The sequence below is a fragment of the Sminthopsis crassicaudata genome, chromosome 3 (genome assembly GCF_048593235.1).
Source record: "Sminthopsis crassicaudata isolate SCR6 chromosome 3, ASM4859323v1, whole genome shotgun sequence".
NCBI classification, from domain to species: domain Eukaryota; kingdom Metazoa; phylum Chordata; class Mammalia; order Dasyuromorphia; family Dasyuridae; genus Sminthopsis; species Sminthopsis crassicaudata.
The window spans coordinates 242,543,557-242,571,480 of record NC_133619.1 but is presented as its reverse complement, the minus strand read 5'-3'; the positions used below and the strand labels follow the sequence as shown (position 1 = coordinate 242,571,480).

The 27,924-nt window shown below is 34.9% G+C and overlaps 1 protein-coding gene across 5 annotated transcripts in view; it reads right to left on the bottom strand.

Annotated features, from left to right (window-relative positions):
- SLC9A7 (solute carrier family 9 member A7) overlaps window positions 1-27,924 on the bottom strand; it is a 182,325-nt gene that overhangs the window by 68,050 nt on the left and 86,351 nt on the right. For 3 of the 5 annotated variants that reach the window (XM_074300285.1, XM_074300288.1, XM_074300286.1), the window contains exons 4-7: window positions 25,407-25,483; window positions 23,417-23,529; window positions 4,279-4,384; window positions 3,218-3,347 (exon numbers count right to left, since the gene is read on the bottom strand). In XM_074300285.1, coding sequence (XP_074156386.1) covers window positions 3,218-3,347; window positions 4,279-4,384; window positions 23,417-23,529; window positions 25,407-25,483 — 426 coding nt within the window. Of the gene's footprint in view, window positions 1-3,205; window positions 3,348-4,278; window positions 4,385-23,416; window positions 23,530-25,406; window positions 25,484-27,924 lie in introns of all 5 variants that reach the window. The other 2 variants (XM_074300287.1, XM_074300289.1) reach the window with 1 other exon arrangement.

The window sequence follows — 27,924 nt, the reverse complement described above, 5'->3', positions numbered from 1 at the left end:
AATCTTTACTGATTCATCTGAACTCTAGTGCTTTCCCTCTATTATTTCCAATTTATCTGGCATATAGCTTGTTTATAAATAATTGTTTGCATATTGTCTTTTATTAGATTGTGAGCTCCCTAGGGGCAAGTAATGTCTTTTTCTTTCTATTCTCAGGATTTAGCCTATAGTTTTGTTGTCATTCAGTAATTTTCAGATGTGTCCAACTCTTCAAGACCCCATTTGAGATTTTCTTGACAAAGATGCCCGAGTGGTTCACCACATCCTTCTCCAGCTTATTTTACAAATGAGGAAACTGAGGTAAAGAGTGAAGTGACTTGTCCAGGGACACACAGCTAGTAAGTATCTGAAGTCAAATTTGACTCCAAATTCAGCACTCTCCACTGTGCCATCTTGGTGGCTTTAAATGAGCTTATAACAAGAAAAGCCTGCCTTTATATATGGCCTAAATAAGTATCTCCCAATCCCCAGCCAGAGTCTGGCCCCAAAGCTTTTCTTCCTTGGGTATATGTGGACTTCTGACTCAAGAGGCAGAGGAGGGAGGGGTGAAATAGAGCTAAAGGCCAGAGAAAGAAAGGGAAAAAAGGAGAAGGAACAACAGAAAAGAATTAAGAATAATAAAAAATAAAGAGTAAAAATAAAAATAAAGAATAACTACAAAGTAAATAGACTGATTTTTTTCCCCTTGTATTGGCAAATCATTTATATAGATAATTACCAAAGAGAGTTCCAAAAAAATACAGTGCAATGGTTGCATCACTGAGATAACCAACATCTTCCTAAGGAATTACTTAAAGGGCAGCACTCATTTAGAAATATAAGTTTTGGTAAATCAACCTTATTACTGCTACAGAATGAAGAGTGAAGGACCGGGAGAACAATTTATACAGTAACAACAGTATTATAAAGATCAACTACTTTTCAAGACTTAGACTTCATTTCCCAAAGTTCAAATTCGGCCTCAGACACTTACTAGCCATATGACTCTGGGCAGGTCACTTCACCCTTTTTGCCTCCATTTCCTCATTTGTAAAATGAGCTAGGGAAGAAAATGGCAAACCAGTCAAGTATCTTTGCGAAGAAAACCCCAAATGGGGTCAAGAGGAGTTGAACAGATCTGAACAATAACAACAAATGTTCAAAGCACCATGTTAAGTACTGGGGAATACAAAGAAAGGCCAAAAATAAAATCACATCAGTTATGTGTACATATATAGGTTTATATGTGTGCATATATAATATGTATATGTATATGTGTGGTTATTTTGGACAAGGGCAATATAGGAATTTCTGTGCAATTGTTCAGTTTTTTAATGGGTATTTTTTCCTTGCTTTCTCAAGGGGAGTGAATGGGAAACAATCTGTAAAAATAAAATAAAATTTAATTTAAAAGCAAATCAATCTCATTATTTTATGGTCATATATCTCTATTCAATCCTTTAAAATATCTGATAAGAAGTTATGCTCTAGTAATTGCTACAGTCCAAATTTTGAAAAGGCCTCAAGCTCCAATTCAATACTGTGATTTAAAGTTAGATCATTCCTAAAATCAAAGCAGTGAAGTTTTGAGACATTACAAAATAAGTATTAGAGGATCTAGGGATGAAATAATTTTTACAATGTTAGTTCTTGGAATCTTAAATGCAAGTACATCTGCCAGTAATTAGCTATGCAATTTTATGTGAGTCACTGAACACTTCTGGATCTCAATTTCCTCATCTGTAAAATGGGGAAGATGCAGTATTAAGTCAAGTGATTGATGAAATTAAATAATTTTATAATTAGGGCATGAAGTGAAGCCAGTAATACTGGTGAGATGTGGTTCAAGGAGGAGGAAGATTGTTCTGAAACAAAAACAAACAAACAAAAACAAGTGACAACTTGACTTCCATCTATACTTATTATAGGGAGATTTGCAGTGACTCAGCAAAGGTTTCTCAAAATGCCACTGAGTTTTTCCAAACATTCCCTCATTTCCAAAGAAGCTTGTGGAAAATCTTCCCAAAAGAAACCATTTTGAATTCTAATGAAGGTGGCCCTTTTCCTATTTATTTATTTATGCTAATAAAAATAAAGTAGGAATAGCGAAGTATCCTGTTCAATACACAATGAGTACAATCTTATATACCTGGTAGCTATGTTACTTTGTTCTGCTGATTTACAGATACTTCAGAAAGCTATGTATTAGATAAGCAAATCATTTATGGTTTTTATGCCTGGAAATAGAGGTGACCCCATCAATTGCTAATTTAGCAATAATAATACAATTAAAATTTATATAATGCTTTAAGGCATCTGCTAAGCACTTTACAAATGTCATCTCATTTATCTTCATAACAAACATGAGAAATAGGCACCTATCACATGGATCAAGAAACTGAGGCTAAGAGTAGTTAAGTGGCTTGCCCATGGTCACACAGCAATTAAATGTCTGAGGCTGTATTTGCTCTCAGGTCCTCCTGACTCCAAGCCCAGTGTTTTACCTAAGTTATCCATATTATCTTCTAGATACTGAAACAATCAGAGAAAGACCTCCTGACACTGGGTGCATGTTTTACGGAAGAGTTACAAGAAAACAAAAATAAGAATCTTGCACAGCTGTGATTTGTATCAGCAGATAGAGTCACACCCATGAGATCACAGATCTAGTCTAAGTAAGCCATTTTACTTGTGGTCACTTACTGCCAGACTTGAGCATAACATCCTTAGTCAGGAATATATCCCTTGTTTTTTTTGGGGAAATCAGCAAGCAGATCACTAAGTAAATAATTTCTCAGATTATGTTTTCCAGGAACATAAACCCTATAAACTACAAGAGTATGGGATAAACTTTCCACTCAGGTAGAAAGACAATTTTCAACAGGGAAAATTCAATCCAGATGCCTGTGTCAGGAGCAGAGGCCAGATAAACATTTAGACATTCACATTAAAAAATACATGAGATGGAAAGCCCCATCGATAATGCAGGGTGACAAATATCCCAAGTGCCTCTCCCAAATTTCTCTATGTGATAAGTCTCTACTAGCTATATCAAAAACTGGTTGAGATACTGTTCCTTTATCAAGAGCAAGACATTTCAAAGGGGAGCTAATCCAATATAGGTGCCAGAATGAAGGTTTTAATCTAACAGGCAATCAACACTCTTTCTTTTCAAAGTCTAATGCAACATAAAGTCAGAGCCAGAAAAAAACACAGAAAAGGATATTAGAGCTGTCACAACTCCAGTCACTGCTCCCATGGCAAAGGAACCACTGAATATTCCCAGGAATACTCCTACAGATTTAAAAAATGCTGCTGCATCAAAAGCATGGGTATTTAACCCAGTTGGTTGGTAGGCAACAATAGACCTGGAGTTTGAGGGAAGAAGGGAAATTAGAAAACAAAAAAACAAAGTCAGATAAGGATTGAAAAAAACCTGTATTATAAATGTTTATATCAATAAAATAGAGAAAAACACACTAATAAAGTGGGTATACAATAAAAAAAAAACCTAGAAAAAGAACAAATTAAACCCCCCAATTAAATACTAAATTGAAAATCCTAAAAATTAAAGATGAAATTAATAAAATTAAGAGAAACACTCCCCCAACTGAATTCATAATTAAAATTAGGAATTGGTTTTATGGGGGGGGGGAAAGCAAACAAAATAGATAAATAATTGGTTAAGATGATTTTAAAAAGAGAAGAAAAAATATTGCATTCATTTGATTCAAGTTTTTCTAACACATTATATTATATTGGTTTTTTGAAATCTGAGTCCTGTTGACTAAAGACTGAAATGTCACATTAATAGTAAGCTAATAAATCTTATTTTCAAGAAGGTCATACATATTTGACACCATTAAGATGAAAAGGCACTGCAACATCCTGAAGAGGGGGGTGGCTTTAGAGTTATGAAGCCCTGGGTTCAAGGGCCCGCTCTGATACAGACTAGCTGTGTGACCCTGCCAGGTTAGTTTTCGTGAACATTCTTTTTCTTTTTCGTGTTTTTTTTTTTTTTTTGATGAGGCAATTGGAGTTAAGTGACTTGCCCAGGATCACACAGCTAGGAAGTGTTAAGACCACATTTGAACTCGGGTACTCCTGAACTCAGAGCTGGTGCTCTATCCACTGGACCACCTAGCTGACTCAATCAGTGAACATTCTAAGGGAACATTATAAGACTGTAAGTTTCAGAACTTGGGGCTTTCCTTACAATGACAAAAATCACAAGTCCTATCCCCAAAAAGGGAATACAAAAAAACTTTTGTACTATGAATTATTAGTAGTATTACTTACGAGGATAATACGATGGCCACAGCATCATTCAGTACACTTTCTCCAAACAGAAGGGCATAGAGGTCCACATCAGCGTGTAGTTCATTAAATATGGCCAGTACAGTCACTGTAAAAAAGAACAAGGATATAGATAGATTCATCAGAAAAAATTTTTTCTCTTTTCCTTGTTGATCAAGCTAAGCCAGTTTTATTGAAGTTAATTCCTTGTTACAATTTTTTAAAAAAAGGTTGTTACCTATAGAATGGATATCAATATTATCCAACTTGTTTATGGCAGACTCAACTCTATGATATTGCTAACTTCCACAAAGTTCTGGTTATACTAGCACTGTGATAATAAAACTAGCATCTATGTAGCATTTTGCAGTTTGCAAAGCACTTTACAAACATTTCATTTGGTCCTCATGACAATCCAGGGAGGCAGGTGCTATTATTATCTCCATTTTACAGACATGGAAACTGAGCCAGATAAGTTATATAGCCAGTAAGTGTCTAAGGATGGATATGAATTCAGTTTTCACTGACTTGAGAGTTCATCACTGAGTCACTTACCTATAATCATGTAGGCCATCAATTCTGGGAATTTGCAACAATTAAATAAATAAATAAAACTTAGTTCCAGAGTACTGAATTTATATGTTATTTTAAGTCAGTTATTTTTAACTTTTCTGAGTTTTGATGCCCTATTGGTTGAATTTCTTTTTGTTTTGTTTTGTTTTGTGAGACAACTATTATAAATAACTAGCTTAAGGTTACACAGCTAATAAATGTCAAAAGTCTGAGACTGAATTTGAACTTTCATCCTCCTGACTGTAAGATCAGTGCTCTGTCCACTATCTTACTTAGTTGCTCTTATTGGTTGAATTTTATTTCCTATTCCTAATATAGTCCAAAGCCCAATCATGACAACTTGTATTCATACTTTTTTTTTTAAACTTTTCAAACCACTTTTACATCATCTACCTTCCATTACGAGATATGGTACCTGTGGAATTATTACAAGAACCGAAATTTAGAGCTATAAGCAATGTTAGAGTTCATCTACTCTAACCCCTTCATTTTACAAATAACAAAATAAGACAATATTTTAACTAAGGTCACAAAGTTATTAAGTGGCAGCACCATTTGGCAGATTTTAAAACTGGCTAAAGAAAAGTGGTGAAAATTAAGTCATGCAAATCATCAGTGAGAGAGCTACAAGTAGAGACCAAGCTTCCTAACTCCAAAATAGGCCTCTTTCTAATTTAGAGCACTAAAAAAAAAAATGCACAGAAATTAGTTTAGATTTGAGAATTTTATGATGTGCCATTAGATAACAAGACACATCCTGGGAGTATTTCAAAATCTCAATATTTCAGTAATCTCAATATCAAAAAGTCACTCCAACCAGAATTCTTTTTTCTCCAAAGAGCTTGCCATTTTCACATCACAATTATCAATTACCAGGCAGTATTTCTCCTGCTGACTTTATGATATTATTCAGGTCTCCAACCTCATTCTAGATTGTAAGCTTTTCACTTCCATGTATGTCAAATAGAAACTTATCTGCCCCCTTTCACTCTCAATGTATGTCAAGCAGAAACTTATCTGCCCCCTTGTACACCCAGTACCTTACTCTTGGATCCTGACCCTCAACAGATGGAATAGAGGGAAATTAAGTAGGCTGTGCTCTTGTATCTTCTTCAGTTCTAATGAAGGTTTGGTTTTTTTCCAAAAACAAAAAAAAAAGGATGAAATAGTAAAAAACAGCAATGAAATCATCCTAGGATCTCAGAAGTGGAAGAGGGACCTCGGAAGCCAATTAGGCTATCTCATATCTGAATGAAAGTCCTTTCTAGGATATAACCAATAGCCTTCCATGTTTTGCCAAAAAATCACTAGTAGGGATAGGGAAAGGAAACCAACTACATCCCATAACATCCTATTCCCTTTTGGTTAGCTGTGATTGTTGAGAAATAGTTCCTTATGTTATCTAATTTGCTCATTTTCACCCTCTATCCTTGGTCCCTAGTTTTCTAACTCTGTGGAACCAGAGAACAAAACTCATCCCTTTACTGTGAACAAGCCCTTAAAATATTTGATGATGGCTGTCACATAATCTTCTGTTCTAGCATTCTCATTTTCAGGCAAGAAATGTCCCTGATACCTTCAAGAGGTGCTCATATAGCATAGACTAGTACCTTGAACCATCCTGAATGCCTTTCTTTGGGTGCTTTCCAGCTTATCCTTCTTAAAAATTAATTGACATTCAAAACTGTATCCAATATTCCAAATAAGGTCTAACCAGGACAGAGAAAGTCCATTACTTTCCTAATCCTGCACCTTGGGCTTTCTTAACTTAGCTTAAGACAGCATAAGCTTTCTTAGTTGCCATAACACACTAGTGATTTAAACTGAATTTACAGCCTAATAAAATCCCCATATCTTTTTCAGATGGACTTCTCTCTAACAATGGACCCTCAATTTATATCTTTGAATCTGGTTAACAAGTGTTAAGATTTTACATTTATTCTCCTTACATATCATTAAACTAATATGACTCAATGTTCTACCCTATTAAGATCTTTTAAAAATGTCATTTGTTACCTCTACTTCTCAGATTTTATCTACAAATTTATAAGAGCAGCTTAACCTTAACTTATCTTGAAATCAAGAAGACTCATCTTCATGAGTTTAGATCTGCTTCTTACTAGCTTATTTGTTCCATTAACTTTGGAAAAGTCACTTAACCTGTTTGCCTCAGTTTCTCATCTGTAAATTAAGCTGGAGAAGGAAAAGGCAAGCTATATCAGCACCTTCCCCAAGAAAACCTCAAATAAGATCACAGGTAGGTACTACTGAAAAAATGACAAACAAAAACAGGTTTATAAGCTATATCATCGATACTCGAGCAAAAATTATGGTTCACGACCCCATGTGGGATATCATAACTGAATGTGAAGGTAGCAAAATTATGATTCATTATTGATAAATGTTTGATTTGTATATCTATTTTATATACCTATATACCCAGAATCACATAAAAATTTCTTGGGCAAAAAAGGGTTGCAAGTGGGAAAGGTTTAAGATGACCTGTATTCGATGACACCTTTATCCAACTCTGACAAAAGCACTAAGCAGAACAGAAAAAAAGCAATGATCTCTAAGGCACTACAGTGGAGAATGCATTTTAAGCCAATATTCAACAATTAATGACTATTCTAGGTGAACTGGTTCTAAAACCTATTAGTTGTGTTACTGCCTAGTCCACATCATTCCATCTTATCACAGAAGAATAGCATGAGAGACTTTATCAAATGATAAACTAAAATTCTAATAAAACTTTCATAGGAGTTCACAGTGACCAACCAACCTAGTAATTCTGTCAAAAATGGAAATGAGATTGGTCAGGCATGACTGATTACTGGTGAAACCATGTTGATTCTCTGACCACTGCCTTTCTTTTCCACATACTCATTAACCAGCTCTTTAATAACATTCTAGAAGTTTACAAGGAATGGAAGTTAAATTCACCAGTCTACGGTTGACAGAGTTTATGTTCTTCCTCTTTTTCGAACATAAGGATACCTATCTTATATTTCCAATCCTTCAGTGCCCTTCCTTTTATCCAAGATCAGTGACAATGTTCAGTAATTACATTTGACAGTTGTTTCAGTACCATAGAAGATAATTAATCTGAAATAGAAGACTTGACTTCTTTCTTTGATTTCAACTCCCTACTAACCATGTTTGTTCTGTTCTATCACCACGATAGTTCTGCTTAGTGGAGAAAACAGAAGATAAAAGTTTTGCCTTCTTTCTATCAATAGTTATCATTATTCCATTTATTTTGAAGAGTAATCCCATCTCCAGAGGACCTGTGATGAAGCTGGCTTCCCCCATCTTCATAGCATGGTTAGGGACTCAGAATGCAGAACAAGAAATTTTTGGACTTTTGTTCCATCATTTCAATTGTGTCTGACTTTTCATGACCCCATTTGGGGTTTTGGAAAAAACACTGGGGTGATTTGTCATTTCCTTTTCTAATTTACAGATAAGGAACTGAAGCAGAGTTAAGTGACCTGCCCAGAATCACAAACCTGGTAACTTTCTGAGTCAACTTGTAAAAATGAGTTTTCCTGATTCTAAAACCAGTGTTCCATCCACTGCAGTAACCGAGCTATCATTTGTTTTACTAGATATGCTTACTTCTTATATGCAGATTGTGTCCACCATCAGTTCTGATGGGAGACAATTTGGAGAAAAGAGGGGAACCGGCAATAATATTGCTGAGAAATAAGTATAAAAGGAGAACTATCACATGAGACCGGACTACTTAATTCTTGCATAATATATTCTATCTCCTGAAAATGCACATGGCTTCCTGAAATGTAGCACAGAGGGGCCTCACCCCCCCCCCCCATTTCAGACCATGTGTAGCTATTCTATTTCCTGCTGACTTTTTACATGATAAAAATTATTTTTTACTTGGCTGCTGATGAACCAGAACTGAGTATACTTACAAAAGATTTAAACAGATATCATTGATTTCTCTTCCTTGGTAGTTTTCAAGTGAGTACAGACAAGAATTGCTATGGAGTTTTGGGTGGATCTTTCTTGGTGGGAAAAGAATCTTTCTCTCTCTCACCCCCATTTGCTATGTGACAATGCTACTTCCCTTCGCCCCCATTGTACTTATTCTTCCTTGATTTGAAGTCAATAAGAATCAAAAACAGGTCTTCTTGACTCCAGGGCTCTATTCACTGTGCCACCTAACTTAACAAGGCAAAGTTAGATTTGATATAAAAAAAGAACTTCATAAAAATTAGTACTGTCCAAAAGTGGGAAGAGCTGCCAAGAGTGGTATTAGATTCCTCCTCTTTGGAGGCCAGATGAGCCCTTGTTGGAAATATTATAATGGAGATTTCTTTTGTGTATGAAGTGAATTAGTTGACTACTGAAGCTCCTTGTAATTTTCAAATTCTGTGATTCCAACAAGTTTCCTACATTGATCATAACTTAGCTTATCTTAGGCCAAGAATCACCTAAGAACTCTCTTGCGTTCACAATGTTTTTCATTTGCTGTACTTGTTAAACTATTGTATTTCTACAAAGGTAAGGAAGTGTCAAGAAGCATTATTAATTGGCCAACCCCTTATTTCTCAAACCTAAAGAGGACTGAGTCAAATTTATAAAAAATAAGAGCCCATGCTCCAATTGATAAATGCTCTAAAGATATGACCAATTCCCAAAGGGATATAAATTCATGCATATTCTTTGACCCAAAAGTACCACCATTAGGCATGAATACCAAAAAAAGGGGTGGGGGAAAGGACCTATATGTACAAAAATATATATAGCAACTTTCTTCTCAGGGCAAAGAATTGGAAATCGAGGAAATGCCCATCAATTGGGGAATGGCTCAATAAATCATGGTGTATGATTGAAATGGAATATTGTTCTATGGGAAGAGATGAGCAGAATACTCTTGGAAAAAAGAACCTGGAAAGTCCTCCATGAATTCAAGCAAAGTAAAATGTACTGTATACAAAGTAATGACCAGCTGTACTTTTTGCTACTCTCAGCAGTACAATGATCCACGATTACTCTGAAAGACTTATGATGAAAAATTCTATCCATACACTGAGAAGGAACTGTTAGTATCTAAATACAGATTGAAGCTCCCTTATGCTCATTCGCTTGCTTTCTCTCTCTTTCTATCTTTCACTCTCTTTTATTTTAACTTTATTTTTCTTGAGGATTTTTAAAAATTAGGGTGGGATATATTGTATCTAGGTTATATTGTAACACATGTAAAATGTATGGGATTGCCTGTCATCTAGGGGAGGGAGTAGATAAGTTTGGAAAAATGAATACAAGGGATAATGCTATAAAAAAATTACTCATGCATATATACTGTCAAAAAAAATTTATAATTATAAAATAAAAAAAAATAGGGTGGGGAGATCTATGTTTTCTTTACTAACATGAGTTTTATGGAAATATTTTGCATAACTTCACATGTAATTTTATTTCATTTCATTTCTTTTCTTTCTTTTTTGCTGAGGCAGAAGTGTTAAGTGACTTGCCCAGGGTCACACAGCTAGGAAGTACACATATAATTTCTTAATGGAGGTTACAGTAGGGATCAGGAAGAGAATCTGGAACTCAATAGTTTTAAAATAAAAAACAAATGTAAAAAATTGTTTTAAGTGTAACTGGGGGAAATATTAAATAAATAATGTGCCAGGTCTTCAACAAGACAAAAACTTCAGAATGAAACAGAAAAAAACCATTTTCATCTTGAAAGTGCTGTCTGATTGACTTAAAAGCTCAAATATGGACAGTGAAATAAGAAATTCAGAGGAAATAAAATCTGTGAACCCCAAGAAAGAGGAGTGAAGTTTAATGAGTACACAGGACTATAAGGGAAGTAAGTATCAGCACACTTTGACATCAGGAGTATAATGAACTGACTCCCCATAGGTGCCTATCAGAGTTATGTAAATCCAACAAAGTCCTCAGATAAGTATGAGTATTTTAAAGATAGGGTAAGGGGGAGGAATCTAGGGGCCAACACTTTGGAGAGTAGTGAGCAAACATGCTATGCTCATTCAAAGGCTTGTATCAGCTTGAGTCAACTGCACAGGGCTTGGCACAAGCTCAGCAATGAAAGCTTGCTGACCAAATGACTAATATGAGGTGAGGTTGGGAATGCTGAGGTACACTAATGGACTACAAGAAGGATGGAGTGAAAGAACATTTGACAAAGAATGGGCATTTAAAGTGATAAACTGCTCAGCAAAGCTTTGCACATATTGCCAGCAAATAACGTAGCAATGATATTGGGAACAAACAAGCTGTGCTCCTGATCTTTTGCTGCTGGAAAGCCAAGAAGGTCAGAACAACAGCTGTGGGCTGATTATGGCTTGGACAAAGAGAACTCAATTGTTCTACTTAAGAACAGGGAAAAAACTACAGAGCAACTAGAAAAGGAAAAATGGGATAAAAACAAAGGACCCAGATGATCTTCCAACTGGATTAATTTGTTAAATCCTAATGATTAAGGGCAGGTTTAGTTAAGCTAATCAGCTTTATAAAGCATCATAAACCGGCATATAACTAATTTCCCTCCAACTGTGGCCTAATTCCTAGGAATTAATTTTGAGAAGGAAACTGCCCCCTGGCATTCTCTGAAATGAAGAAAAATATTTGGTCTTCGACTTCTGCAATGAATGTGGCAAAAAGGCAGAAAAAGAAAACCTTTTCAGACAGTCTATAAATATTAGCTGTTGATACTCCCATATGTGAGAAAGATCCTTATTCAATGTCCAAGAAGTTGACATATTCCCATAACATATAGCAAAGAATGGTGGAAAGAACATGCAATTTGGGAATGAGTAGAATTCAAATCCCACACTTCCCTAGCTGTTGGCTGCAAGAAAGTCACAGAAATGATCTTGAACTTAAATTACCTCATCTGTTAAATGGTACAACAATGCTTGTAGTAGCTACTTCACAGGCTTATGGTGAGATTCAAAAGAAACAATGTATATCAAGTACTTTGCAAATGTTAAAGAATTAATATCCCTAGTAGAGCTGAGTCATTACAATATCCAAGTTTTGTTGTAAAGGGATAATAGGCCAATGGCATGAGTGCAGAACACAGAGACAGAAAGATAAAATAGCAGTTTCCTGATGTTAAGCTTTTCTCTGACATAAAAACAAATTTAAGATTAATTTTCTTTGTTGTTATTCAATCATTGACTCTCTGTGACCCCATTTGGGGTATTCTATGAATGCAGGACTTCCTGACTGGGATATTCTTGGCAAAGATACTAGAGTGGTTTGCCGTTTTCTTCTCCAACTCATTTTACAGATAAGGAAACTGAGGCAAATAAGGTGAAATGATTTGCTCAGGGTGACACAGATAGTAATGTCTGAGGTCAGATTTGAACTCAGGAAGAAGTCTTCCTCATTCCAAAGTCAGTGCTTTACTCTGATATCCAGCTATCCCTCATTTTCCTTGAGTGATCCTTAATGGTTTCAAATAAAAGAATATCCTAATTTTTTCTGGCTCACCAAAAGATGGAGAGAAAAATTGTGAACATGTTGGGTTTTGACATTACCCACAACAACAAATGTACCATAAACAATTAAATTTATTATGGGAAAGGATTATGACTAGATGAACAGGGACATACACTAATTTCCAAGTGAACCTAACCCAGAGAAATCAAACATCCAGACACAACACTGCCAAGTGTGTATTATAAGATATGGTGAAGAACTTACAGATTAAGCACATATTGATCAGAGACTGCTAGCTAATGTAAACCAGGGCCACTAGACCCCAGCCATGTGAAGGCCTAGGCTGCATTCCATTGTCCAAATAGGGCATTAAGTGACCAAAGGTTGTAAATCACCTTGTCTGCTGCATTCCACTGACCAAAGGGGGGAGTGCAGACTTGTATGACCAATCACAACATGTGGAGGGTGGGATTTCGGAGGTTCTTTGTCTGAAATGTATAAAAGCTGTGAACATTTTCAAGGCTCTGGCTCTCTCCTGCTGTGAATTTGATTCACAGATCAGAATGGGGTCCGCTTCTCAAGATTCTAATAAATAGTTCTGCTTTTCTATGAGTGATCTCTGAGTAGTCATTTTTGGATAGGATTTTCTATCCCTCACACACAAGTAAGACCCAAACCAAATTAAAATATAATTGGTAAATATTTTTAAAAATAAATTTAAAATTTCTTTTAAAAACATAATGTTAATATGAGATTTTCCAAGTCAACAGGATAGACCACTGGAATCAATATGTATGTTTTAGTGGTCCTCTTTTCCATATGAAATTGATACCACTTATCTAGAGGAAGTCCCCAGCATGTCAGGTGAGTCCCTTATAGAATCATTAATGCAAGCTCCATGAGGGCAGGGACTTTGTTTTTTGCTTTTCTTTGGATCCAGAGAATGGCACATAACATGTATCTAACGAATGTTTAGAGACCTGCTGACAAGACATGTGGGACAATGTGACAGTGCAGAGGGGTAGTAATGGGTACTCCCAAAGGAAACATCTATATTGGTGAGATCACAAATCTGTTAACCTATGAAAGAAGCCAAAAGAAAGGAATATTGGGTTACTTTGTACTCCATGCAGGTCCATTAAATTTTGTGTTCAGTTTTGACAGCCACATTTTAAAGGGACAATAACCAAAAGGCATACATCTAAGTGAATAACCCAGGAAATGAGGGGTCCCAAATGTCATATAATGGCTGAATTGGCAGGCCAATTGCAATAGATTTGCAATGGAGAGAGTCACCTGCATTCAGTTCTAAATTTGAATCATAACATAGGCGTGTTTTCATCTTTTTGTTGTTGTTGCTTACTTATTTCTTTTCTCATTTTTTCCCCTTTTGATCTGATTTTTCTTATGTAGCATGATAAATATGGTTAAATTTTTTTTTTTAAATAAGAACTTTTTTTAGAAGAATTGCACAAGTTTAATCTACATTGGATTACATATAGTCTAGGGGAGGGGAGAGGGAGAAAGATTTGGGACACAAGGTTTTGCATCTTTGAATGTTGGAAATTATTTTTGCATGTGTTTTGAAAAATAAAAAGGTATAAAAATAAAATAAAATGGCTGAATCAGGACTAAGGTTGTTTAGCCTGTAGAGAAGATGGAGATGGGGAAGAAATGGCATGCTTTGAACAAATTTTACCTAGAAGCCAGATTAGTCACATTGCTCAGGAAAGCAGAATTAAGCTCCAAATGACTGGAAATTAAACTGAGTTTAAAAACTATCTCACTTTAAGAAAAAACTTTTTGAATTTTATGGACCTCATGAGTTGCTTAAGTATTTATACATAAGTAGATTTATGATCTTGGACAATGGGTGGAAGGTTAGACTTAGATGATCTCTCAGGTCCATTTGAACAAAAGATTCCATTTCTACAACGGAAAAGAGGAAAAAGAAAACTAAGATGAGAATAATAACCAACAGAAACACTGGTAATTAGAAGAGGACAGGGATAGCCATAGCAGAGAGGATTAAAAAGAAATTCGAACTAGAATTGAAAGGTTTCTAGGAATCAGCTGCCAAGGTATTCCACACAAGTCAGAAGTCCATGGGATACTGGAAGGACGGGTGAACTCTTCATTTCAATTTTGAGTACAAGGCTGAACTACATCTCACTGGAGGGGCTTTAATTGATATAGAATAACAATGGTTCAATGTAGTCATTCATTATAGTGAGAAATTAAACAAGGACATGAGACAGTGAAAAGCTTGGGGAAAAAAAGGAATACTATTCATAAGTAGAATATAACTAACTTTTTATATAGAAGCTTTTCTACAATATGGATTCTAAACTTTCTCCACTGAAATAGTGGATAAAGAAGGAGTTAAACTAATGAATGAAACAGTTTGGGCAAAAATTGGCCCCAACACTAATGGTAACATCAATAATTATGATAATGGCATTCTTGCTTCACCCCTGATCTTACTGGAAAAACTACTAGCTTACCTGCATTACAAATAATGCTTGCTGATAGTTACAGATAAGATACTAATCATTTTAAAGAAAGTTCCATTTATTCCTATCCTTTTTTAGGAATGGGTGCTGTCTCTTGTCAAAAATCTGTTTTGCATGTACTGACATAATCATTTCATTTCTGTTGGCTTTGTTATTGATGTGGTCAATTATGCTGATAATTTCCCCAATATTGAACTAATCCTGCATTTCTGGTGTAAATCTCACCTGATCATAATATATGATCTTTGTGATAAACTGCTGTATTCTTTTCAGCAAGTTCATTCTTATAGCTGCTTGCCATGGCTAAGTGTTCTGAGTGGGTCTACATTGTAAGGGTCCTTTAAATGGGCGGCTACAGCGCAACAGGAGATTTGAGTAGCCCAGAAGTAATCTCTGTGGATATAGGACTGCCCTGTGGGTGGGATCCTGGCCATATTGAGATAGCTTCATAATGGGTGATGGCTCTCTCTCACTGGCTGGCTGTGTGTGTGACCTCACAGGTCCTTTATAAGCCCACTGCTTGCAGCCAGTCGCTCTCTTTAACCTGGCTCCCTAGCCTGGGGTAGCTGAGCCAAGCTGAAGGAGTTTGGTAGAGAACACGTGGGTCTTCAGACCAGGTGTTCACTAGGGAGCTGACAAGTCAGGGCATTATGTGAGTAGGTACAATAAAGGCTTTTAAGATTACACGTGGCTGTTCTTGAGTGCACTACCAGTTATTAAACTATAGATTCAAGAGATCGTGGCCAGAGACCTTTGAAGGCCTCAGAGGAGGTGAGCCGGGTAGAATTGACACTGCAAAGGTCAGTGGTCAAAGGTACTCTATTGAGCCTAGGACAGACTGGTAATAGTAACTGCCAGGAGGGCATGTTACAGTACATTTCTTTGATGACTCTGGATCGCTGAAGGATGTGGTTGAGTTAGCAAGACCACAATGATAACAGTTTAAGGGCTAAAAGACAGGGAAATTGAGATCTGTTGAAAATTTTTAAAGGTAAGAAAACATTGATGGATCAGTACACTGAACAATCCATAGTCTATAACCTATATTCTTAAACAAATGCTTAAGAAGAGTGAACTGAGAATTCTGAATCAAAGTTATGATATACCACCATGATTGGGGCACACAGGGCTCAAGTATCATGAATTATTAGACGGCGTTAGTGAACAGACAAAAGAGTAAAAGGAGCCTATATTTGGTCAAAAATAAGTATATTTTTTTGTGTTTTTTAAAATATATAACCAACTGAATAATATGCATTTTCTAAGATGTGATTTTGGTATTCCCAGTGAGGTGTAGCAATAAAAGAGAGGTGTAGCAATAAAAGATTAATTTAATCACAGAGCAAACTTTAACTGTGTGAAATATGCTGGGTTTCTTTCCCCAGAATATTCATTTCTGAACACAGTCTTTCCCTAAGAACTTTCACAATGCCAATGAAGCTGGAAAAACTTGGTAGTTTATGCTCTCAGCTCAGGTATCAAAAAAAACATTAATAATTGAATGACTAACTTTGCATTTGCTAATGACTATACTCCCTTTTCTGTTCTCCCATCCACACAAAACACTTGTAGGGACTGGAATATTTCAGTATTTAACAACTTTCAAAGATGTAGCATGTTTATCTACTGCTTATAGGTAATCCAGACCAATGAATGTATGAACTGAAACTCCCTCACACACAAATATACTTGTATCATTGTACTCTTTCCTATGGGGCAGCTAAGTAGCACAGAGGATAGAGTGTCAACCCTGGAATTAGGAACTCTTCTTTCTTAGTTCAAATTCTAACTCAAATACTTTCTACCTGTGTGACTCTGGGCAAGTAACTTTACCTTATGCTTTTTCTAGTAAGACAAACAAAACAAAACAACATTTTGAATGCTATTGGCATGCCAAGCACACCAGGAAAAGCCAGGTCAAAAACAATGGTAACTTCTGGAGGTTAAATCCCAAGAAAATGATTCTGGTCTTTGATATGATTCTTAGAAGCAGCATAGTATATCAGCAAAGCCATGGAACTGGACTGAGAAGACTTAAATTATATTTTCAGTTTTACCTCTAAACTACATGATCTTAATACTTTCTGAGTTACATTTTCCTAAATAGTAAAATTGAGGCAGCTAGGAGGTGCAACTAGATAAAGCACTGGGCCTAGAGTTAGGAAGACTCATCTTAAATTCAAATACAACCACAGACATTTATTTACACCAAAGGCTTTGTGTACAGGACAGTACAGACTCCGCAGTTAATTACATATTTATTTTTTTAAAGTTATACTTACCATTGACCAAATATAGGCTCCTTCTGTTCTTTTGTCCATTCACTAATGGCCTCTAATTTGTAATACTTTAATCCTATGTGCCCCAATCATGGTGGTGTATGACAATTTTGATTCAGAATTCTCAGTTCACTCTTCTCAAACATTTGTGTTATAGAATATAGCACATAAGAATTTAGAATATAGGATGTTTAGTACTGTTATTCTGGGCAAGTCACTTCACCCTATTAGCCTCAGTTGCCCTATCTATAAAATGAACTGGAAAAGGAAATGCTAAATCTCTACAGTATCTTTTTGTCAAGAAAACCCTTAAATGGGTCATGAAGAGTCAGACATGACTAAAACAAATAAACAACAACAAAAATCAGTAGCTCTAAAATCTAAAATTACTATTTTGGAAAAAGGCTATTACCAGAAAATCATAAAACTCCACATTTCTCATTTAAGATTTAGGAGAGGAAAATTACTATTTTTGGGGATCAGTAAAAAAAAAAAAATTAGTCACAGATCTCACATTGTCTAGATTGAACATAAGTATCAAACTTAAATAGAAATGTGGTCCACCAAGATAAACATAAGATTCATTGAAGGCTGTAATCTGTCTTAGAAAAAGCCACAAATTAACATTATCGGTGTTCTATTGCATTTTGATTTATTTTGTTAAAAATTTCCCAACTACATATTAGTCTAGTTAAGGTTATAGTTAAGATTGCCAAAAGCCCATAAGCTGCATGTTTGATATCTCTAATATAGCATAAATATTGCTATTCACAATGAGTTGTTATGAATATATTCAGTATCTAAACTTACCAAGAATAAAATCTAAGATAAATTTTAGTAAGTTTCTATAAAAAGCAGTCAAAATGAAAAAAAGTTTTGTTGTTTTAACAGTTAAATGATTTATCCACCATCCCTTGAGAAGGATTAGTAACTGAAATGGTGTTAACTGTTTCAATTTTTCTTTTACAACTCATATACATTTAGAAGAATCATAAGTTATCTAAAACAAACAAACAAAAAACAAACACCAACCCAAAAACCAAAATTAATTTAATTGAAAAGTGATTGACTTGAACCCAGATAAGAAAATATTGATTATTATTTTTTATGATTCAGTTTTGCATTATTAGTAAAATAAGTATTAGTAGAATTAGTAGAATGAAAACTGGGTGAGGTAGTTTTCAGTTCTAGCTGCGTTATTAGTGGCAAGACCTTAGATAAATCACTTCCCCCAATGGTCAAGTTTTCTCTTTTGTAAAATGAGAGGGTTGAAGCAGATCAAACTTTTCCTACAGTTCTAAAATACTATTTTGCTGAGCTTTAACACATCAATTCTGCATACCCAGAATGTCCCAAATATTAATTAGTTTAATGAGAATATTTATGCCCAGACTGATATCTTTAGAATTAGTATGACATTCAATGACCAGGCAAAAGACCTTTCCAAGTCAACCATGTTTAATCTATTGAGCTACATCTAAGAGAAAACAATTAAGACAATAAAGCCCTTTTCCAGAGCTACATTATTCTTCCCTCCAGTCAACACAAGGCAGATAAATAATAATCTATACAAACAAGGAGAAAAAGAAGGGATGGGGGAGCAAACAGTGGATGCTTGAACTTCATTCTCATCTATTTCTTTTTAAGGGAAAACAAACTCAGTCAAGTCTTTTGTCTATTTCATCACTGTTTCATACCTACCTTTAGAATGCAATCAGTAGGAAGAGAAACTCATACTTTTCAAATTTCATTTATTTATTTATTTTATTTTATTTTTATTTTATTTATTTTGATGAGGCACTTGGGGTTAAGTGATTTACTTAGTCACACAGATAGTTAAGTGTTAAGTGTCTGAGGTCTGAGGCCAGATTTTGAACTCAGGTTCTCCATATTTCAGAGATGGTGTTCTAACCATCTAACTGCCCTGAGAAACTTATATTCTTTTAAAAACATCCTGAAATGAAAACATTACCTTAAAGAGAATCATATACTTGCTAACAGGTGCCCACATGTTCACTTGGGGAGCTTAGAGTCTTCCAAGCCGGTCCTGTACATAAAGCCTTTGGAATAAAACTAGGGTTTTTAGCCTAAGATCCATTTAAAAAAATAGATAGATAAATAGATAGATAGATAGAAAGATAGACAGACAGACAACCAATTAACCAATTGTAACTAATCATTGGATATCTCCTTTGTAATCTCATGCACTTTGTTTATGATTTAAATACACTGGTCTGAGAAAGAGTCCATAGGTTTTTACCAGACTTTCAAAAGGGGTCTATGGCAAAAAAAAAAAAAAAAAAAGGAAGGAAGGAAGAAAGAGAGAGAGAGAAAGAAAGAAAGAAAAAAGAGAGAGAGAAAGAAAGAAAGGAAGGAAGGAAGGAAAAAGATAAGTTCCCCCGATTGTGCACAGAGAGACAAATCTATACAAACAAGGAGAAAAAGAAGAGATGGGGGAACAAAGCAATGGATGGTTGAATCTCATTCTCATCTAAACTAGTCAAAAGAAGGAAGAATGCATACAAATTCTGATATAAAAATAAAGGAAAATAGAAAAACAAGGAAATAGGAGAAAAGGAAAAAAGGGAAGAGGGGAAATGAGACAGAAGATAAAGAGAGGGAATGGTGCAAAGCAAACCAAATTCTAAGGATGTACAGATGTACATATTTACCTTGCTGTGAAAAAATTTCCCCCCTTTTCCTGTTTTCCTTTTACTTTTGGCAATACAAAAATATTATAGCTTTTTTGAGGGGGCAAACAATGGGAATCTGTTATTATATATAAATGTGATACAATACTATTGTGCTGAACTCTTATCAGTGTAATGACCAGTCAGGATACCAGAAGACTAAAGATGAAACATCCTCTCCTCTCCTGTTAGAAAGGTAAAAAATTCAGAATGCAAAATGAGAAATATTTTTTTAGGACATGGACAATGTGGAATTTTGTTTTGATTGACTATATATGTTTGAAATGTTTTTTTTTTTTTTCTTCTTATGTTCATGATAGGAGGGGGGAAAGTGGGAAGGGTGTTATTAAGCCAGAACTTGTCTGATTAAAATTTTTTTAAAAAATCTTTTTGAAGAAAATCTGATCAGCCAAACAATGACCAATCACAATTCCTGAGGACTCACAATGAAGTATTCTACCCAACTTCTAAAAATTAAAAAGTGAGGTAAAAACTCAGCGTAATGTTTTATATGTGGCCAATGCAAAAACTGATTTCGTTTGCCTATACATGCTTTAACAGGGGTCTTATTCTTCTTGCTTTCTTATTAAGGGATATGGGTGGAAGGGGGAAAAAGACAGAGAAAAAGCTGGTCTTTGCAAATAAAATAAAAATTTTAATTAAAGAACTAAGTATCCCTGAAATAAAGCATATTAAATAATAGCTCCTCCCACAAAACTATTTCTTCAGCAAAATCTATTATTGATCGCTACAAAGAAACTGTTCATTTTAAACATTTTCTACAAATAGATTTAATCAAAGGTTTAAATGATAAAGTGTGTGCATATATGAGTTTAAATTTTTTTAAGTTATAAGAAATGACCAAATAAGTAATGCTTGAAAGGAGATCTATCAGATGAATCAGTAGCAACCACTTTAGTGCCTACAGTTTACCCTCTGTACAAGCTGAAACACAACAGGTATTAATGACAAAAAAGCATTTAAGGAAGTGAAATCACATTTGCTCCAAATGATTTAATACAATACTGCCCGAAAGACTAGCATGTCAGACTTCCCTCATATTATTACAATCAAGTAACTCTGTTTCCTGGAAGGAGTAAAGCCATAAGGCACAGATAGGGAAAACCAGAAAAGTACCAGTTATTCTCATTCTTTTGAAATTAAAGACAAATGTCTGTTTTCTTTTAATTGTACAAAGCAAATACTTTGCTTAAGTACTTAAATGTACTTAACATTATTGAAGACATTATTCATAAGTTACAGTGGATTATCTAATAGCATCAATAAAACAAATAAAAGATGAATAAAAAACAAAATATAGCAAAAATGGTGTAGGAGGTGGGGAGACAAAGAAAGACACAGAAGAACAGAAAAAAAGATTTATAGAGACAAGAGATAGAAAGAAAAAAATAAAGAGCTGTTGATCTAGAAATAAAAATAGAGACAGAAACAGAGCCATAGAGAAAGAGAAAGATCAAACTATGACCAGATGCTTGAAAATGTTCTTAAATTAAAATAAAAATGAAAGGATTCAATATAAATCACCCAGCATAGTTGAGAAATGGCATTTTAAGTAATGTGTCAGACCACTGATCTGTCACTGCATTTGTCACTCCACAAGGGAAAAAAAAGCATAAATCATGAATTCATGGGATCTTGTGCTGTTCTCAACTTCTGAAGGACATTAAAAATGGTGGGACTAGAATGATTTTATGTTTAGTCTTACTGTAATGCCTCACAATAGTGTGGAAGTCACCTTAAGTTTTCCAAGGCTAGACCAAATGAGCACATGATCTGGATCATAATATGTGTTTGATTATCCCAGGCCCAGATGAACCTTCAAAATGATGGAATGAAGGGCAGTCCAAAAATAATGGGCTTCAAGGAGAACCACAAAAGATTCAGGTTCCATACAGGTTGCAAGGAATATCAAAAGAATTTGTCAGATTCATCTAGTAGTCATGGAGCAGTTGGAGAAGTTGTCTGGAGCAACATTTATTATAATTGTAATGCTAATTAAAGCAGACTAAATTCCCTAAGAGGAATACAGGGAATAAGGACAGGGCAAACAGGTATTTTTATAGGAAAAATGAAACCAGGTGTTTCATGTCAGTGATATGCTAATTTTATGGCTTAGAGGTAGAGTTGAGAAGTGCTCAGGTTCTTACTTTGTGTCCAAATGCCCTACCTATAGTTGCCTGGGCAGAGTTAACAACTTTTTGGAGGTTTTTAGTGCTGAAATGTCACTAGGTCATGGGGCAGGCATCCAATTTTTTACTGTACCAGAGTTAACTCAAGGCATTTTATTACTGATACTCATTAGCTCCAAGCATCCTGTTATCGATGATCAGCAGGCTGTTATCTAACAGTCAGCAATCTTTTGGTCTTAACCTGCAGGCTATACAAGGTAAACTAAGGCAATATAGCCTAAGGGAAGAAGTATGTCATTCCTAACTAAAGATAGCGCAGATTTGCATCATTCCCAAAAGTCAGGTAGCTCAGGGGTTATTACTACATCATCCTAAGGATTGCACCACATCAATAACATAAAAGTCCTGTTTTCTACTCACAATGCTGCCATGCAGCCACAGGCTCTTATCATCTACTTTTCAGACTGGCCTCTCTGCTTCAAATTTCTTTCCACTTTGGTCTATCTTCTACTCTGCCAAACTGATCTTCCTGAAAGAATTAAGTGTGACCATGGACCCCACCCTTACTCAATAAACCACAGTAGCTCTCCATTATCTCCAGGACCAAATATAAAATCCTCTGGCTTTTAAAACCTACTTCTTGAGTGTGGATCACAACATAGCATTTTCACTCTTTTTGTTGTTTATTTGCATTTTGTTTTCTTTCTCATTTTTCTTCCTTTTTGATCTGATTTTTCTTGTGCAGCATAATTGTATAAATATGTATACATATATTAGATATAACATATATTTTTAAAACATGTTTAACATATATTGGATTATTTGCAATCTAGGGGAGGGGATGAGGGGAAGGGAGGGAAAAATTTGGGACACAATGTTTTGCAAGGATCAATGTTGAAAATTTATCTATGTTTTGAAAATAAAACCGTGTAGTTAAAAAAATGATAAATAAAAACTAAGACTGGAAAAAAATCTCTCTCTCTTTTTAATCTTTTTACACTCTACTTCCTTGCATGTAGCTTACAATCCAACAACACTGGCCTTCTTATGCTGCCTTCCACCAGCACCCCATCTTCTGGGTCTGTCTTTTCAATAGCTGTCCTCCAAGCCAGGAAAACTATCCAACTTCACCCCCGCCTTCTGGTTATTCTCAAATCTCAACTAAAATCTTAACTTCTACAAGATATCTTTCCCCATTAGTGTCTTTCTTCTGAGACTGCCACAAATTTAAGTTGTTTGAATTGTAGTTGTAAATAGCTGTTTACATATTTTCTCCCCCATTAGACTGTAACTTACTTGAGTGAGGGGAGTATGTTTTTTCTCCTTTTTTGGTATCCCAATGCTTAGCCCTTGGGCTGACTAAAATAGAGGCTTACTATCAAAAGACCAGGGATGTGGGAATGATTTTTTTCCCTATAATCATTCAGAAAGACCAGCTGAGAAAACACAGAGGTGACTGCAAACAATATTGGCAAAAAGCTCAAGTGGTTAAATACCTGGATCAGTGGCAGAGATAATTGCTCCAAACAAGAGACAATCAGTGTAGTAAAATTTGTCAGAGAGCTGTCCTACTAGCTTCATGAGCTTCACAACACCATACATGAGATTTCTGTAAGAGAAAAATGATCATATTAACAGGGTAATTTACCAGGGAGCTCAGGAAAAAAATGAAAACAGAATCATTTGTCATTATTACAAAAAATGTAATTGATACTGGATGTCATTTACTCCAAAACTTTGGAAAAACCTATAAATAATAAAAGGACATTAGCAGCAGATAACTTTGTAGTCAATGCCATTTTGCTGAGTCATTTGATCATTGCATTTTTAAAGAGGCAATGAAAAAACAATTGGAGCAGCTGCTCAACAAGGTTTTCAATTAGCATTGGAGTCTATTATCTAAGTTAGAATTTCAGTTTCTAAAGAAGATGCTGAGGAATTGAATAACTAAGAAATAAAGAGGATAAAAGCACCCACAACATACCATGACACAATGGGAAATTTACAGGATTCTAAGAAAACCTTTCAGAGATTCAACATCAATAAAATGGAAAGATAGAGTCAGAAAACTGAGAAGTATTATTTGCCTTCTGCCTAGACCTAACCTTTGCAAAGGGTTGTTCAAAAGCAGAGTTCAATTTCAGTAAGTTCTCCTACTGAATACCAGGATAAAAATGACTATTAAAGGCGTCATGCAAGCTAATTGGTTTTATGAGTCTGCTGCTTATAACAGTAACAGTCAGAAAGCATAGTGTACAGACATATGCAATATTATAATGCTTCCTCATTCCATTTTGAAAAGAGTCTCTTTTAGCACTTTTGTTCAGTATTTTCTGAGTCTTTAATTCATCTTGGATAGAAATTTGCTCTAAAATATCTTTTATTTTGGAATAGAGCCGTTCTAAAGCCCAGATATGTATAAGTCAAGATTAAGGGGAGGGGGAAGGAAAAAAGAGAAAGGAAGCTCTCAGAATCAATGTACTTCTTCCTGATAGCCTATCTTGATATGTCTTTTGTCACCTGTAGCTTTAGTGTGTATCCCTCCAAAAATACATATAAAATAAGATCCCCTACACCTAAATAGTGAAGTAGTTAATCTAACTTCTCTTTTCAAGGCTTTCCCTCACCCACTCACCAATTTAGAAAATTTTCCTCTATCTTGAAACTTTAGAGATCTCTGAAAGGACCTGGAAAACTCATTTATACTAAGTTGTCAAGAATTTTATATTTCCCTCAATAGTTTTTACATTTTAAAAGATATGGCAAGAGACTTTTAAAGTCAAATTAGTAGGCCTCCCTTTAGAATTATAAGAATGGCAATTCTCAAATTAAATCATAAGGAACTAGATTTATGTTTAATAGTTAAACCAATCCTAATTCAAATTAAATAGCTGCATTACCCCAGGGGAAAGTCAATGAAAAAAAAAAAAAAAAGTTGTATAGCAGATAATTTCTGGGTGGCTTAGGGATTTGTATAAGACCTAAATAAAGATCTTAGTAAAATCATTCTACGATCTCAAAACTAATTTTTAGAAAAACTAAATTAATTTTAATTTTCAAAATATTGGACTTTTATCACTGCTCACTGAGGCACACTTAGTTTCATTTACCTGGAAGCCTCATTGCCACAAAACTAGCTGACATGACAAGCTCTGAACTACAAGAGGCCAGAAATGAATTTTCCAACATCTCTGTCAAAGTATCTTTGTTTCCACTATGCTAACAGCCTGCTTAATCCAAAAATTGTCATGTAAAAATTTCATGAAAATATGACTTGACAAATTTATGACAAAACTTCTGGAGTGTTTAATTAAAATAATTCTGAATTTACCAGTATTCTCTCATAAATAAAGACAAATTTTAGTTTAGATCATTGTAGCTATAGTTATCACTAAAATCACAAATATTGGGTTCTTTGAACTCACATGTATTACAGCATTTCTTAAAAAACTCATTCACTCAGATCTATAAGAAAGTCTCACTTACCCAATAATGAAACAGGAGACAGCAGTCCCTAAGAAAGCATAAGCCAGAATAGACCCAAGATTCCTGAAAAAGTGTCTCTAAATAAGAAAAATATAAATCACTTTGAGACTTTTGACATCATAGACAAGATTACATCTCTCAAAAAAAAAAAAAAAGAGAAAGTTTATTACAAGGTCAGTTTTAGTTACATTAAAAAGTAAAAAGTAAAGTAACATGTAAGTGTCAGCTTGGGAAACTAACTCCTTGGCTTTACCAGCTAAAGCATAAATCAGGAAAAGCTAAGTAAAGCTAATAGGGATGCTCTATTTAATCAAATTTAAAAGAGATATTACTTATGCTTTATGGATAAACAATTGCCAAGAATTACAATACAGCTAACACTCAAATTACACTGGCAAGACAAATGCCCCTTACTCCAGGAGGATTTTCTGATCTCTTTTTTGTATTGACCTCTTTCCCACGAGACTTCACAGAGCTTTTTTGCTCTACACCTCTAATTAAAAAAATAAAATACAAACAAACAAAAAAAGCTATGACTCAAGCATGTGCTCTCTTCTCTTTCTCTGCAGGTGTCTGTCTCTCTTATACTCTTCTCCATTTACCTCTTTCTCTCTGTATTTGCCTCTTTCTTTTCTCCTAACCCATGAAGGCAGCAGGTAGATCATGTCTCTTCTAACTTGGTTCCTTTCCCAACACCTATTAGTCCAATGTTCTGCACCCAGCAAGTTCTTAATAAACATTTGTCGAATGAAACAATCAAATCTGTCTTTGGTGATTTAGGAATCACTTTGGCATCTTGTAGTACCATCAAGGTCAATATCTTGGATATTAATTTAGTTCAGGTGTTGACACTTATTTGAAATGAATTTAGGGAAATCTCAAAATCTGACTTGAGGAGAGAGAAGATGAAAATACTGGGGGAAAAACTATTACTCTCCAGATATTTTATTTTTAATAGTACAAAAATATATTTTAAATAGTCCAAAAAGAAGGGCTAGCCTTTGAGTGAATACTGGTCTTCTGGATTAATACAAAGGCATAGCAAATTCTCCCTTTTCTAGCGTCCCAAGATTTTGTGAGATAGCTTCACAATTACATGAGGTTTCTTTTTACGGGTTGCTATGTCTTGATTTGGGATATTCAATATCTAGGGCATTCTCAATTGACAAGCAATAATCATTATTTTAAAAAAAATCTAGGGATTTTTTAAAAGCTAATTTTAAAAAGAAAAGAGGAAACTGAATCATCAGTGAGGCTTCTATCAACTAGAAAACAAAACTGAAAGAGCTAGGGCAAGATTTATTGCTCACACCTGAGTCTCAACAAAGCTATATCTTACTGACCATAAGTACAGTAGTCATTGTAGCAAAAGTTATATTATTTTTATTTATCTCTGGGACATTATATTTGTGTCTTAAATCACTGAGTTTCTGATTAAAATTCATTTTAATGACAATAGAACTTTTTTAAAAATTGGATTTCATGGAAATTAAGAACTATGAATCAACTTATATTGTCTTTGCACAGAGCTCAGCTGGGAAATGAGTATGAGAATCTAAGATGAAGGGAAGGGGCATGATAATAAGTAAAAGGCAACACAAGTTCAATGAATGCCTGACAATCCATACATAAGTGATCCACAGTTAAATGTTAAATAGTGCCAGAATTTAAGAATACCTTAAAGGGACTAAGCTGTGTCAATTAATGTGTTGTTTTTTCAACATAGCGTCTTTAAGATAACAGAGAGAAGTGAGGTAGAAATAACTTAGTGCCTCTTTCTCCATTTGTCAAAATGTTGAATTTTGGTCTAGTGATGACTAGTTCCTTAAAGCCTCACAAATCTTCCATGAACCGTAATGAATAGAAGCAGGTGGGTGGGTGAAATGGAAGACAATGTATGTATGTGGTAGGAAGGATAAAGAGATGGAGGAAAACGGACCCAAGAGTACTTAAACCCAAAGAAAGCTAGGATCCACTAAGAAAGCACTTATTAAGCAAGCACCTACTATGGTGAGCGTATTTTCCACTGAAAACCTACTTGATACTACGTGTTAACTAGTCTTGCTGAAGCCAAACTAGATTTATTTTCCTGCTCTTTAGACACTTAAAAGGAAGTGTAGGATAGTAAACAGACTATTAGTCTCAAAACTAAAAGGACATGGGTTCAAGTAGCCCCTCTGACACATACTGGTCATGTGACTTGGTTAAGTGACTGGTCTGAAAACAAATTTCCCTTCTCAGATTGGGGCTTCCTTAGGTGAATTATGACAATTCATCATTTATAAAGCACTTTAAGATTTACTAAGTGATTTCCTTATAATGACCCTAACATGGTAAATTATTTCCATTTTACAGATGAAGAAGTTGTTGCAAATTTCCTAAATAATGTGTTTGGGAAACTAGATAGCTCAATAAAGTGCTGGGCTTGGAGTCAAGATTCATCTTTTTGAGTTCAAATCTAATCTCAAATGCTTACTAGCTACTTGACCAGAGCAAGACACTTAATTCTGTTTGCTTT